At 34.6% G+C, this 15857-nt stretch overlaps 1 protein-coding gene across 2 annotated transcripts in view; it reads right to left on the bottom strand.

Annotated features, from left to right (window-relative positions):
• The window catches only part of ALDH8A1 (aldehyde dehydrogenase 8 family member A1), a 38554-nt gene extending 22810 nt beyond the window's left edge, over positions 1 to 15744 (bottom strand). The window contains exons 1-3 of one of the 2 annotated variants that reach the window (XM_031964234.1): positions 14986 to 15744; positions 13515 to 13811; positions 4587 to 4734 (exon numbers count right to left, since the gene is read on the bottom strand). In XM_031964234.1, the coding sequence (XP_031820094.1) occupies positions 4587 to 4734; positions 13515 to 13553 (187 nt within the window). In that variant the 5' untranslated portion in view covers positions 13554 to 13811; positions 14986 to 15744. Of the gene's footprint in view, positions 1 to 4586; positions 4735 to 11867; positions 12390 to 13514; positions 13812 to 14985 lie in introns of those variants that run through there. The other variant, XM_003769469.4, reaches the window with a different exon arrangement.
• Positions 15745 to 15857: the final 113 nt, after the last annotated feature.

The raw sequence follows: 15857 nt of genomic DNA, 5'->3' as shown, positions 1-15857 counted from the left end.
AAGTAAAATTGTCCTCCTTTCATCTTCTTTCTATTACTTCTTATCTTTATGTCACTTTCTCAGCATTCTCAGTAACATTTGAACCTGATTTATGAGTTTCACTTCTGCTTTATACCCTATATCATTCTTTGGGACTTTTAACAAACATGGTATAATGCCAGTAATAAAAAGAAAAAATAACCAGAGTGACATAATAGCAAAAGGTATCATAATATTTCAAAAGTGCATATGCTCATAGATAGGGACAATTAAGTGATGCAATAGATTGAGTATCAGGATTGAAATCAGGAATATCTATTCTCATGAGTTCAAATCCAGCCTCAGATACTTACTAGCTATATGACCCTGAACAAGTCACTTAACCCTATTTGCTTCAGTTCTTTCATTTGTAAAATGAGCTGAAGAAGGAACTGACAAATTCCTTTGCAAGAAACTTCAAATGGAATCACAAAGAAGTAGACATTGCTGAAATGCCTAAATGACAACAATGCTCACAGATGTAGAATTAGAAAAGGTTTTAAAGATCACTGAGTCCAATCCCTTCATTTTATAGATAGACCTAGAAAAGTAAAGTGATTTACCCAGAATCATTCAACCACTGACAATATAAGGCAGGATTGAATTTAGGTATTTTGGGCTGCAAGACTAGCTCCCTATTTACAACAACATACTGCCTCTTAGTTTTCAGAGCTCTTTATATACATCATCTCACTAGAATCTCAAAACAAGCTTATGAGATAGATCCTATTTTGTAGGAGTGGGAAAGAGAATTGTTTTTATTTTGTTTTGGTTTGGTTTTGTTGTGAGGAATTCCCTAAATGAAAATTCTCTTCATTAATGCAGGATATCAACTTTCCTGTAACATTATCTTGGATAATTGCCAGGATGCTGAAAAGTTAAGTGTTCATAGTTAAATCGCTTATATGAGTCCAAAGTATATCATAAGATTTTTATCCATGCCATATTACCTAATACTAATTTCTTAAACTTCCCTACTCCATTAGATTCTTTCTCCACTCAGCTTCAACCACTGTTACTTCACGGTCACACCAAAATCTCAGAATTTCTATGAATTGTACCACCTCCAAGTTCTTAAATTTTCAAATAAACATTGATACCTACTATGAGTAGAAAAAGAACTTTGTTTTAATATGCTCCACTAAAATGTAAGTATGAAGAAACGTAGCTTTCCAACAGAATCTTAACTTTTTCTATCTGTAAGGAAGATTTGAGGACTTGTATATCTTTGTCAACAAAGTAGAGGGATGTCTCCTTTGTATGAAAATAATTTAAAGTTATAAAGAGGCAGGAGAAAATAATTTATTTTTCTATTCCCTTATTTATTCATTCATTGCTTTGTTTATTTGTTAAATTGTTAATTCATTTTGAGAAATATGAATGTAAAGAAATAGTTTTACAGGCACCAAAGAAATGGAAATCCTTAGACATTTCAGAGCAAAGGGATGATAGGCATCTCCCCTAAGTTTCATATGTATTATGACTAAAGATAGTACAACTTTTTAAAACTGAGAAATAATTTAACCATTTGGAGATTGATGTATGATTTAAAAGAGTCAGAAGGCTCTCATTTAAATCTAACTCCCAGATAACCTAGTATTGGAAAAAGGTGAAGCTTTTTAAAAGAGCTTTGTTGGCTAGGTTGTGCAGTAGGTAGAGCACCAGCCCTAAAGTCAAGAGGACCTGGGTTCAAATCTGGACTCAGACACTTAACACTTCCTGGCTATGTGATCCTGGGCAAGTCACTTAACCTCACTTGCCATAGCAAAAGATAAATAAATAAATAGGTGAATAAATGAATAAATAAATGAAATAAAAGACCTTTGTTGGCGCTCTACTCCCATCTCTGCTTTGAGGAGAAAAAGTAGAGAAAACTTTGCTTGGTGTCTAATTAAGCTGGGGTGGTTGCTTTGAGTCCCATTCTGATTGGTTAACACAATATCTGAGGGTGTAAATAACTAGATGGATTGGTCTGTATAGCCCAGTTTGATGAACTTTGTAGTTCTCTGACTTAAAAAGAACTGCCATTCACATTAATAGGTAGATCTTTTAAGGGTGATGGTTAATTTGAAGCATTTATAAAGTCTATATTCAATGTTATGGAATATTATTTTTCTGTAAGAAACGATCAACAGAATGATTTCAGAGAGGCCTGGAGAGACTTACATTAACTGATGCTGAGTGAAATGAGCAGAACTAGGAAATCATTATACACGGCAACAAGAAGACTATACAATAATCAATTCTGATGGACGTGGCTCTCTTCAACAGTGAGATAATTCAAACCAGTTCCAATTGTTCAGTGATGAAGAAAGCCATGTGTACCCAGAGAGAGGCCTGTGGAAACTAAGTGTGGGCCACAACATAGCATTTTCATGCTTTCTTTTGATGTTTGCATTTTGTTTTCCTTCTCAGGTTTTTTTCTCTTTCTAGATACGATTTTTCTTGTATAGCATTTAACATGTATTTTTTTTTTAACATGTTTAACATGTATTTTGGACTGCCTGTCATCTAGAGGAGGGAATAGGGGGTAAGGAGGGAAAAATTTGGAACAGAAAGTTTTGCAAGGGTCAGTGTTGAAAAATTACCCATGTATATGTTTTTGTAAATAAAAAGCTTTAATGAAAAAAAATCTATATTCAAGAAGAGAAGAGTATTTCTCCAATTAAAGACTGGATGAAGATTAATAGTTAAGAAGTAAGTAGACAACCAGTTCCATGTGATATCAATGCTTCTGAAGGAGCCAATAATATTAAAACCTTCCGTCCAGAATTATTAGTTTTCCCTAAGCATTTGAGTTTTCTTCTCTCATATATTTCCATCCAGGCTTCAATAAATGTGTATCCATTCTTCACCATAACTACTGAGTAGTATATTGGTAGCAAAGTGGGTTTTGGTTTGTATGTATATTTATCTACTTATATAAGTTATATTTTTCCGCTATTTATGTATTTACTTTCAGCAAAGTCACTTAATTTTGTTTGCCAGTTTCCTCACTTGTAAACGAGTTAGAGAGGGAAATGGCAAACCACTCTAGTAACTTTTCAATAAATCAAAATGGGGTCATAAAGAGTTGGATATGACTCAAACAATTTAAATTACAACAACAAAATGTATTTAATATATTAGTACTATTTCATTGGTTTTATTATAAGCAAATAGCTACATTTTAGATCTAAAAGTAGAATTATTGTGGCTATTGTATAGATATTGTATAGATAGCCAAAATGCATTGGAATTCAAGAACCAGAGTAGTGAATAAGGAAAATATATTTCTCCTCAATGGGTTGTCCCTCAGATCTTGAGAGGGTTAGAATATAAGCAAATAGTATTGATCTCTAGGAACTTAGACTTGCTAATGTGAAATCAGGATGGAAAAGCAGGCCAGGCAAAGAAATAAGTGAGACTCAGTCTCACTTACTGCATAAAGCCCCATTGTATATTGTTTTCTGGAGAATGAGGATATCAACTCTATTGCTTCTGTTAAAATTACAACAATGAAAGGAGAAATAAACTCTAAACTGAACACTGTATAAGTATAAGGAATAAGCTTGGCACCAGAAAAGAGTTATAAAATACATTACTTTCTAGTCATTGCAGAGGTAGGGAACTACGGAAGTGAAATATTGCAAATACTGTCAGATCCAGTTAAGATAGTTTGCTAGTTTTGCTAAATTCTTTTTTAAAAAATCTCTATTATAAAGTAAGATTAACTAAGTTGCAGAGCAGGGATAAGAAATTAGTATCAAGTAAAAATCAAAATTTTTATGCATTTTTAAAGTGCCCTTTAAATAACTTTGTATGTAATTCTAGATTCTCCTACTCAATAATCAGACCCACACGCTTCTTTATATATTTTGAAAAACAAATCTGAGAACTGATGCACTAAACCTGGTGATGCAACAGTGTATAGATTATATTATCTCACCTCCATTAGAAGTTTGTTTCCATTATACACTTCAACAACAATACTATATGAGGATCGATTCTGATGGATGGATGGATGGATGGATGAAAGGAAGGAAGGAAAGGAAGGAAGGAAAGGAAGAAAAGAAAGGAAGGAAAGAAAGGAAGGAAAGAAAGGAAGGAAGGAAGGAAGGAAGGAAGGAAGGAAGGAAGGAAGGAAGGAAGGAAGGAAGGAAGGAAAGAAGGAAGGAAGGAAGGAGTTTGTTTCAAGTCTTCCCTGAAAAATGATTGAATTGTAATATTAATAACTTGGGGTGGGAATGGAAGAGAATGGATGACAAGGGACGCAGATTTTTTAATTGTGAATTTACTATGAAAAGATCAACCAGGAGAAGTCACCCAAGAAATTCAAATCATTTATTTACAAGCTGCCAACTTGAATTACCTGACCATAAAGAATGTCACAGAATATCTTAAATGTGATAATTTTGCTCTAGGGGGTCCAACTTATGAATAGAATATAGGGAATAAACCAAGGGAGAAGGGATGGTACAAGTATAAAATGAAAGATTTAAACTATATAGTTAACATTCCTTCCAAATTAAAAGTCTTTCAGTTTATTTCATTTCCTGGCAATGAAACTTTTGAAGAGTTTGGATTACCTTGATCTCTTGATTCAGCCTGTGCAAAATCCTCCAGGGAGTGTTCTAGTAGATCTGCCAACTTAATCATGATCTGAGAGCGGTCCTGGGGGCTTGTGGATGACCAACAGGGAAAGGCCTCTCTAGCAGCCATGACTGCTGCTTCTATCTTTGAAAAGCAAATAGAAGAGTCAGAATTGCTGATGACTTACTAAAAATTGAGATATTTTCCTTCAGCATTATCCAGAAAACTTTTTTGTGTAAAGCAACACTGTAAGATACCAGTGGTTGAATACAGTCCTGGGATGAGGCAAGGAAATAAGAGGAACTAGTTTTTTTTTTTGTTTTCTATATTCAAGAATGGTGGGATACAACATACATGAGATAGAAAAATCAATCCTGACATCTGGTTTTGATTTGGTCATTAGCTAGCTGTGTGATACTGGAAAAGTGATCCCATATCTTTGGATTGCAATTTCTTCATATGTAAAAACAGTTCAGACACAGTTTCTTTCAATTCTAATTCTAATTTCAATTCATGTATTATTTGGTTCCTTTAGGTCATTTTTCTCTCTTCTCTTTTTATTTTTTAAAGGATGTTCTGGGATGGGTCTGATATGGATAGGCAGGCAGGGAAGACATTTGGGGGAAAGGGAGACCTTATGAAGATTCTTCAAGTCACATTATCTAGGTAGGAAGGACCGCACTCTCAGTCCTAGTTAACTGACAGAAGGCTGGTGGGAAGCAAGCAGATTGTGTCCACTAGACAGGGCATATGTCATCGCATGCTGACAAGATACCAGATAAGATTTTCAGAAAGCAGGACTTTAGGGTTTGAGACTTCTGAAAAGCAGTGATTCATGGTATTAGTAGAAGGCAATTATGGAGCTCAATGAAAGATTTCTTTCTTTACTCCCATTTCCCCCCTCACCTACGCCAGTGGTTCTCAAAGGATGTGTCTTAAATTTCATTAGGTGTACAATGAAAGTATCATCTCTCCTCATTTCTTCTGTACACACTCTAAGACTTCTAAAGCTCATCCTCAGCTGCAGGATTGCTACTTGTCCTTTATGAGGAGGATAAAAAACAAAACTAAAATCAAAAATAATACTATTCTCTTTTAAGACTGAGGAAATAAAAGAATACAGAGTTGGGAAAGGGAATCCTAAGACTTGGGAAATGGATGTAGAGATCCTTCATTATAACTTCATTAATTCCCCTTCCCCCCAAATTAGATCTTCAAGCTGAATAATCTTTTCTGATATATTACAATGAGAATTTTATTGTTCTTGTATGAGTTGGACTAGAGAGTTACTAAAGATATTTCCAATCTTCAAAATCTGTGATTCTCTGATTTAGTGGATTTTGGACAAAAGAAGAAAAAAGACATATATCCTGTGGTTGAAAGCCTTAAAATACATTGTCAAGAAATTGAATCCAAACTAGCACAAAATTACTAAGGGCCAAGGCAGAAAAGAATATAATTCACATTTCTATAGTGCTTTGAGGCTTCTAAGGTAATTTCTACCTTAGAATGTCACTGATGGACAGGTAACCCTGCTGCAGTATATATAGTGCTGGGCAAGAATCAGGAAACTCTGAATTCAAACCCAGCTTTAGATATTTACCAGCTATAGCACTTAATCTTCATTTGCTTTTGTTTCTTCAAATGTGAAATGACGATGATAATAGTACCTTTTTGAGGACTTTTGAGGAATGTTATGAGGCTGAAATGAGATAATATTTGTAAAGCACTGGACATAGTTCTTGGCACATAGTAGGTACTATATAAAGACTACCATTGCTGTTGCCACTACTACTATTATTTTACAAGATGAGGAAATTGAGATTAAATAACATTCCTTATTGGAGCAATAAGATTCCATCCTATGCAGGTTTGGCTAGTTTTTCTATTTATGCTTCAGAACTATGTAAACCCAACTTATGCATCTTTTTCTTATCCTTTGTGTCACCTGAAATTTTGATCCTTTAGGGATCCCAATGTTTCACAAATCCTTAGTAACATAACATGATTGACATAATATTGGTGATATTGAAAAGATGTTTTCTATACCAATGAACAGCTTGGAATAATTAAAACAATTTTCAAATCCAGTTCATCATTTCTTCCTATTCCATTCTGGGCTAATAATTATCTATCTACAAGCAATAAATGGACTTTTCCTTAAAATAGTCAGGAGCATATATTTAAAACTGTGAGTAAGCATTATATGTAATGGGGATAAACTGGAACCTTTCCCAGTAAGATCAGGAATGAAACAAGGTTGCCCACTATCACCATTATTATTCATTATTGTATTAGAAATGCTAGCCTCAGCAATAAAAGAAAGAGATTAAAGGAATTAGAGTAGGTAATGAAGAACCCAAACCATCACTCTTTGCAGATGATATGATGGTATACTTAGAGAACCCCAGAAATTCTACTAAAAAGCTATTAGAAATAATTCATAACTTTAGCAAAGTTGCTACAAAGTTGTACAGGATACAAAATAAATCCACATAAATCCTCAGCATTTTTATACATCACCAACAAAATCCAACAGCAAGAGATACAAAGAGAAATTCCATTCAAAATAACTGTCGATAGCATAAAATATTTGGGAATCTATCTACCAAAGGAAAGTCAGGAATTATATGAGCAAAATTACAAAAAAAACTTTCCACACAAATAAAGTCAGCTTTAAATAACTGGAAAAATATTAAGTGCTCTTGGATAGGCTGAGCGAATATAACAAAGATGACAATACTCCCTAAACTAATCTATTTATTTAGTGCTATACCAATCAGACTCCCAAGAAAATATTTTAATGATCTAGAAAAAATAACAACAAAATTCACATGGAAAAATAAAAGGTCAAGAATCTCAAGGGATCTAATGAAAAAAAAAATCAAATGAAGGTGGCCTAGCTGTACCTGATTTAAAACTGTTTTATAAAGCAGCAGTCACCAAAACCATTTGGTATTGGCTAAGAAATACATTAGTTGATTAGTGGAATAGGTTAGGTTCACAAGACAAAATAGCCAACTATAGCAATCTAGTGTTTGACAAACTCAAAGATCCTAACTTTTGGGATAAGAATTCATTATTTGACAAAAACTGCTGGGAAAACTGGAAATTAGTATGGCAGAAATTAGGCATGGATCCACACTTAACACCATATACCAAGATAAGATCAAAATGGGTCCATGATTTAGGTATAAATTAGAGAAACAGAGGATAGTTTACCTCTCAGACTTGTGGGGGAGGAAGAAATTTGTGACCAAAGATGAACTAGAGATCATTGTTGATCACAAAATAGAAAATTTTGATTATATCAAATTAAAAAGCCTTTGTACAAACAAAACTAATACAAACAAGATTAGAAGGGAAGCAACCAACTGGGAAAACATTTTCACAGTTAAAGGTTCTGATAAAGGCCTCATTTCCAAAATATATAATGACTCTATAAGAAATCAAGCCATTCTCCAATTGATAAATGGTCAAAGGATATGAACAGACAATTTTCAGATGATGAAATTGAAACTATTTCCACTCATATGAAAGTGTTCCAAATCACTATTGATCAGAAAAATGCAAATTAAGACAACTCTTAGATACACCTATCAGAGATACACACCTGTCAGATTGGTTAAAATGACAGGAAAAAATAATGATTAATGTTGGAGAGGATGCAGGAAAACTGGGACTGATGCATTGTTGGTGGAGTTATGAACGAATCCAACCATTCCGGAGAGCAATCTGGAATTATGCCCAAAAAGTTATCAAACTGTGCATACCCTTTGATCCAGCAGTGCTACTCCTGGGCTTATACCCCAAAGAGATACTAAAGAAGGGAAAGGGACCTGTATGTGCCAAAATGTTTGTGGCAGCCCTATTTGTAGTGGCTAGAAACTGGAAAATGAATGGATACCCATCAATTGGAGAATGGTTAGATAAATTGTGGTATATGAATGTTATGGAATATTATTGTTCTGTAAGAAATGACCAGCAGGATGAATACAGAGAGGCTTGGAGAGACTTACGCGAACTGATGCTAATTGAAACGAGCAGAACCAGGAGATCATTATATACTTCAACAATGATACTGTATGAGGATGTATTCTGATAGAAGTGGATTTCTTAGACAAAGAGAAGATCTAACTCAGTTTCAATTGATCAATGATGGACAGAAGCAGCTACACCCAGAGAAGGAACACTGGGAAATGAATGTAAACTGTTTGCATTTTTGTTTTTCTTCCCAGGTTATTTTTACCTTCTGAATCCAATTCTTCCTGTACAACAAGAGAATTGTTTGTTTTGCACACATATATTGTATCTAGGATATACTGTGATATATTTAACATGTATAGGACTGCTTGCCATGTGGGGGAGAGGGTGGAGGGAAGGAGGGGAAAAGTCGGAACAGAAGTGAGTGCAAGGGATAATGTTTACCCAGGCATGGGTTCTGTAAATAAAAAGTTATAATTATTTTAAAAATTAATTAATTAAAAAATAATTATCTATCTACAATGCTTGGTTCAATATAAACGTCCTAATGGACCAACTCAATTGATTACTCATCTAATTGCATACCATGATTAGTCTTTATATACAGATTTTCTTGCCTAATATCTCACTGAAGAGAGAACCAGAAAGAGGGAGAGGAAAATGAAGAGAAGAAAGTATATGTATATTTTCAGGTAGCATACTTTATTTTGGAGTATACCAGTAATTTCATAAGTTGAGGAACTTCCAATACTACTGTGCATTCATATCTTTCCAAATAGGGAACTTCAGAGGCAGGTCTTTCTGATTCAAAGTAAGTTGCTCTCTATCTACTACTCCATATTGACTCTTTTATTGATCTGTTAAAGAAGTTGAAAGACTTACTGGAGAGATCATACTTGTTCTTGATCCCAGAGGACACAACTAGGAACAATGAGTAGAATTTACAGAAAGGAAGATTTCAATTCTATATTAAGGAAAACTTTGTAACTATTAGAGGTGTTATATTGCTTCTGAGGTGAGTTTTCTCACCCTTGAAGATTTTCATTGCAGAGGTTGGATAAAAATCAGCTACTAGGAAGTGATACATAAAAGGGATTCTAGGTCAAATATAAGTTAGACAAATAAATTCTGACATCCTTCTAAACTTTTTCAGAAGATTCTATAGTTCTGTAGAACATAAAACAAGGCATTGCTGACATAAAGCAACACATAAATGGGCAAGTTCAAGACTGGTTTATTTGATCATGATAGGAATATTTCTTGTGGGTGACTGGGAATGAATATCTATACAGCGTGTGTGTGTGTGTGTGTATGTGTGTGTGTGTGTGTGTGGTGTGTACCAGGAAGCAGCTATAGTGCAGTAAAAAGTGGACTGGATTTTAAGTCAGAACAGCATTCAACAACTTGGTTCTGTAACCATGTTTAGTTTTTCTCAGTTTTTTCTGTAAAATTAAAAGGTAAAATGATTTTTAATTTCTACTAGCTCTAAACCCTGTATAATCCTACTAATTGCTTAACCCCTAAAATTTAATTATGCTCTAAGGGAACTACAAGTGATACATAATTCTGTGCCATTAAAAAGACCTTGGTAAAAAGAGAAGTTAGGATGTGCCAGTGCCAGGATGACACTCTCTTGCTTAAGCCAGAATCAAAATTTTAGTTACAGTTTAACCAACTAGCTACTATCTTATTGTTAATATTTACCCACAGGAATACAAAAGTCTAAAGGTTTAAAATAAAAAAGCAAACACCAATAAATACATAAATAAATAAATCTGGTAGAACAGTTCTTCAGAATTTCTGATTTAAATCAGCTATATTACATGAATGCTAAGAGTCTATTAGGAGTCACAGAAATGGCGTTCAAGTCCCATTTACTAGTCATATAATTTTGGGCAAGTATTTCCCAAATGTCAGGCTTTTTTTTTTTTTTTTTAATGGTACACTAACTAGATAATCTTTATTATCCTTTCTTGCTCTGAGAATTGTAAAATACTTCTTCAACAAACCTCTCTTCCCCCCGACATGTAACTTCCTTAAAAACAAAAACTGATCTGCAAAGCTTGAGCTACAAATTAGCTGACATTTTATTTCCTGACCACAAATGAAATGTTAAAAACATAGCCCACAGGATAAAAAGAGTTACTGTCCTTTTTCACATAATAATTGGTAAGGATGTTAGGTTTCTGGAAATCTTAGTAGCTGTATGGAATTAAATATTAGGTTTTTAGTGTTTTAACAATTTATACCTTAACAGACTAATTTTCATTGAAAGTAAAATAAAATTTCCATTTAATTGTTTTATGGTAGTGGGGAAAAAAGGTTCAGCCTAAATACCACGCAGTATTTATTGAAAAGCTGGTTCCTTTCAGCTTCAAAACATTGATGACATTATAATCATATCTTCACTTTGTGAAGAAAGCAAAGTATGTTGGGAAACTACACTATAGCTTCATTTCTAAGCATTGGGAAAGTTGTTATTTGTCCTTCATTCTCGAAGAGGACCATGACATCTGGCAGATGATACCACAATATATAAGTGAACTGGATTTAAGTGAGGGAGGGCTGTGCAAGGTCACCTGCCTCACTTTCAGCTCCAAAACCATCTGGGTCCAGTGGCAAGTTATAGATCAAAATAACTGGAGATAGCTTCACTTCTAAACAATGGGAGAAAATGTAAAGCACAGGAATTCCTCAGAGAGTTTCCAGAGAACTAAATTTAAAGAACTTCATTCTTTCAATCCAGTAAAATTTTCTTAGAGACCAAATCCAGAAAAGTAGAGAATTTAGAAAATATACTGTGGGGAAAAGGTAACAAAAGGAACAACAACAAAAATTATCAAACATATTAATGAATCTAATAAAACATTTTCAAAACTATAATAACTCTAATTAGACACTCCAATTCTGCAAAGAGAAAATAATAATAGCTAAAAAATTACAAAAGAAATAGAAAATAAGGTCAATACAACAATAGAATTAGAAAACTTTTTTTTAAAAAATTACATTGGTATAGTCAACAGTTTAAACAATGTTGAAAAAAAGCAGATTGGTAAAAGGTTACGATTAAGAATAACCATATTTCTGAATTATTTTTTAACTTCAAAATGGGGCAGTCTTACATTGCTATTATTTATCATATAATGAACTCAGTAGCCTAAGCTGAATCAGCTACCCATGACCCATGTAATGTTTTAACAACTTCCACTTCAGACTTACCATTCTTTCTTCTCTTTTTCTTTAGAAAAGTGATGCTCTCAATATATCAATGCATTTTTTAAAAATTAACTCACCTCTTCTTTGCCACTGTCTGGAACTTTACAATATACATCCCCTGTAGATGGATCATAGGAATCTATGTGTGAATTACAGGGAATAAATTTACCGGCAATAAAGTTTTCCAACTCCAAAAGGGGCTTTTGTCCTGCCATTTTTTACCAACTTTCTGCTTTCACTATTTTACTTCTACTGACTGAGCTTTATTAACTCCTCAATTTAAGTCTCCTCCCCTTTTTTACCCATTACCCAATAACTTAGTTGACCTGTCAACGATGTGGAAAGAATCCAGTAGTCCTTAAAAGAGGTATATTCTTATATTTGCTAAGCTGAAGGTAGTAGGTATCTGCAGATTATAACTTTTACTATTTTAAAGGGCTTTTCTATGTGTTTATCTGGTTTTATTCTCACAACAAATCTCCCATTAACACAGACTAGTTTATGAGATTAGAATGATAGAATTTCAGAGCTAAAAGGGACTTCAGAGGCCATGAAATGGGTTGGTAACTGGTAGCATAATACATAGGGCAATTAGGTGGCACAGTGAATAGAGCACCAGCCCTGAAGTCAGGAGGACCTGAGTTCAAATGTGAACTCAGACACTTAACACTTCCTAGCTGTGTGACCCTGGGCAAGTCACTTAACCCAATTGCCTCAGTAAATATATATATAAAATAACTCCAAGTTAGTAAATCTGGGTGACTGCATAGATGGTGGCACTATCAAATGCAATAGAAAAATGAAGGAAAATGTGTTCTGTTCTACAGTCACCAATTCTCTGCTTGTTTTTCTTCTGATATGTCATTGTTTGGCCACCCAAGTTAAAATCTTTCCTTGTTTTAAAACTTGTGGGATTCCTTAATGCCAATTTTATCCCATTGTATTCAGTTAGTTGTTGTCCCACTACCTTTCACATCTCTGGCTCCAACCTGTCCTCCACAACATCTGAGGATCTGCTTCTTGCTTCTCTATTAACCTAAATCTTAGTATTTGCCTCATTTCAGCTGAAAAACATAAGTGACTAATTTAGCCCTTACCAAATCTTCCCACTTGCCTATTTTTATACTTATCTTATTCCTGGGTCATGTGGACTCCTCCGCTGAATTCCCCAATGGCATCAGTCGAGCTACTGAGTACTCTATTTTCTGGGGTCCCATGTTTAGGGCCAAAATGTACCATCAAGACTAGATCTCTGGAGATTTTGGTACCAGCCCGAGTTCTTGGTCTTAGAGGAGGAGTGATGATGAGGCAGGGACTCACATGGATGGTCAAATATGGAGTCCATTTATTTCAAGTTCTCTCAGCCTTAAATATTTTAGTACAATTACATCACCACAGCACACTGCCCATGTGCTAACTATAAGCACCTTGCTATTATCATATAAATGCCTCTTTACTGCAAGTATCTCTGCTTCAAGCAGAACACAGGTTGTCACGACCCCCTGACTTCTCAGGAAGGCTAAGATGCCCCAAAGGGAAGATGAGAGCCAAACCAGACATTGTCAGCAGATTCCCTCTGGGCTAAAGAGTCTTATATCACACCGAGTTTCCCCACTGTCTGTGGCCCTCTATATAAATATATATAAAATTTCCAAGGTAGTAAATCAAGTTATTTCCCCATAGGATTCATCTAAACTGTTGCTGCTCAGATTTGTATCTCTTACCTTGAAGTATTCCAGCAAAAGATTTGTTACTAACTTCATTTATTTCTTAATCCTGTGAATAAGCACCTATTCATAAGTTCACTCATCCATCCATCAAATATTGACTTCACAGGCAGCATTTCTTCTCTTAAGATTTATAACTCCTTATTGAGACTTTTCTATTTTAAAAGTTTTTTGAATATGTTGTCTTCCTTACTGGGTTGCCAGTCCCTTGAGACAGTAAAGTCTTCTCTGTATGGTAAAATGTAACCTTGAATTCATGAACTGCCTTTCACTTGTTCTTTGTATCCTCAATGCCTGGCAAAAAAACAATAGCCAAATAAATATTTATTGAATGCCCAATGTGGAAATATGTTTAATATGATTGTACATGTATGAACTATATCGTATTACTTGTCATCTTGGGAGGGAGAGAGAAAAATATTTTGAATTCAAAATCTTAGAAAAGTGAAAGTTGAAAACTATTTTCATAACAACAAAAAAGTATGATAGATCCAGAGGACCTCGGAAAGACATAATGAATTTATATTGAACAGCACCAGAATAATTTATATAGACTATAATTTTGTGAAGGAAAAACACTTTGAATGACTTTAGAATGTCAGTTAATGAAATAATCACAATATTTCATAAGGCTAATGATAAAGTTTCCTACTTCTTGGTAGTGATATGACAAACAATAGGTGCAGACAGACTACACTTGTGATGAGAGCTTTTTAACCTGAGTTGCCTTATTCCAGGAGGTTAAAAATCTTAAAAGCAAGAGCTCTTTTTTTTGTTGTTGTTGATTAGTATAGTGTCTGTCATATAGTAAATGTTTTATTTATTGTAAAATTATAGGGGGTTAGCCCTTACTTTTTGGTTTGTTGGTACTTGTCAAGTTCATAATTTTTTTTAAAGGGGAGAAAGGTCTCATTAGAAGAATGAAAAGCAAGGGGAAAAAAGGAGGAGGAGGAAGGGGAAAAAGAGGAGGGAGGGAGAGAGGGAAGAATTGAAGGTGGGATGGCAGGAAGGAGTGCATAATAAGTGTCATAGAAATCAAGGGATGAAACACTGTCCAGGAACTTCGTGCTGATGTTCAGTCATATTGGACTTTTCATGATTATATAAACCATAGCACACTAGGCCCTTCTATTCTTCACTACCTCCCAACTCTGAATTGGATTTAAATGAGGTGGAGTTTCACAGAATGATCAGTCTCAATCTCTTCTAGAGTCATCAAAACTCAATGGCAAGAAAAAAATCATGGCTACTGATTTGAAAATTTTGAAATTTTTGAAAATATTTGAAAATATTGAAAGAAATCAATAGCCCAGGATACAGTGAAAGACCTTGGTATCTTCAATGCCCAATCAAGCTCTAAGTTCCAGTCACTTCCATGGTAGTTGGAAGAGATTGTTCTCATCCACCCATTCTTCTGGGAGAAGTCTTTACAGGTCCCCTTACTCATCAATAGATTCTCATTGGTTACCTTCAATTTGGTTAAGCTTATGTGCTGAGACAGTTTCCTGGGGTATGAACAGTGCATGCTACAGCTTTTTGTTGCCATAGGTGAGTTACCTAAGGTAGATGAGTAGCCTTAAAAAGCTCTCATATCAGAGGAGCTTGTGGTCCTTTGACATCTCATATATTCCTCTACATATGCTGTGCTATGACCATTGTCCCTAACTATTCTATCTGCATGATGGAATATTCTGAAATTCCCGACCAGAACCTCCCTTATTCTTACATCTCTATGACTACCTTAACTCTTCTAAATCTCTCCTTTGTCTCTAGTATGAGCTTTCTCTCCTTTCTTCCTTGTTCTTGTCCATTATCTCTGCTCTGGCCTGATGTCTTTCCCTGGAGTCTTGACATTATGGTTGACTAGTTGTAAACATATGCCTTTGAATCTCTTATTATCAGTGACCTCTTAAAAAACCCTTACCATATTTCTATTAATGTTTTCCTGAATTTACCTGGAGAGTCATAAAGAGATGCCAAAATAGGTTTGTTTTTTTTTATAATTTGCCTAATCTTCCTTTAAAGCAATGTCAGGCAAAGGCTAATCACATATTTAATTACATATTCCTTTCCCACCACAAATCTGCATATCTCACTTCAATAAAAAAAAAAAAAAAAATACCTCTTTTCTCCCATCCCATAACTCAGAACTTCACTCCCTTCACCAATCCCCATTCTTCCCTCCTTTGTTCAAGTCTATGGAAAAAGTACCAGATCTAAAACTATACTATAGAGCAGCAGTTACCAAAACTATTTGGTATTGGCTAAGGAATAGATTAGTTGATCAGTGGAATAGATTAGGTTCAAGGGATAAAACAGTCAACAAATATAGCAACCTAG

This window comes from Sarcophilus harrisii, chromosome 4 (genome assembly GCF_902635505.1).
Source record: "Sarcophilus harrisii chromosome 4, mSarHar1.11, whole genome shotgun sequence".
NCBI classification, from domain to species: domain Eukaryota; kingdom Metazoa; phylum Chordata; class Mammalia; order Dasyuromorphia; family Dasyuridae; genus Sarcophilus; species Sarcophilus harrisii.
The sequence above is the reverse complement of the archived record's forward strand: the minus strand, read 5'-3'. Positions and strand labels throughout refer to the sequence as shown.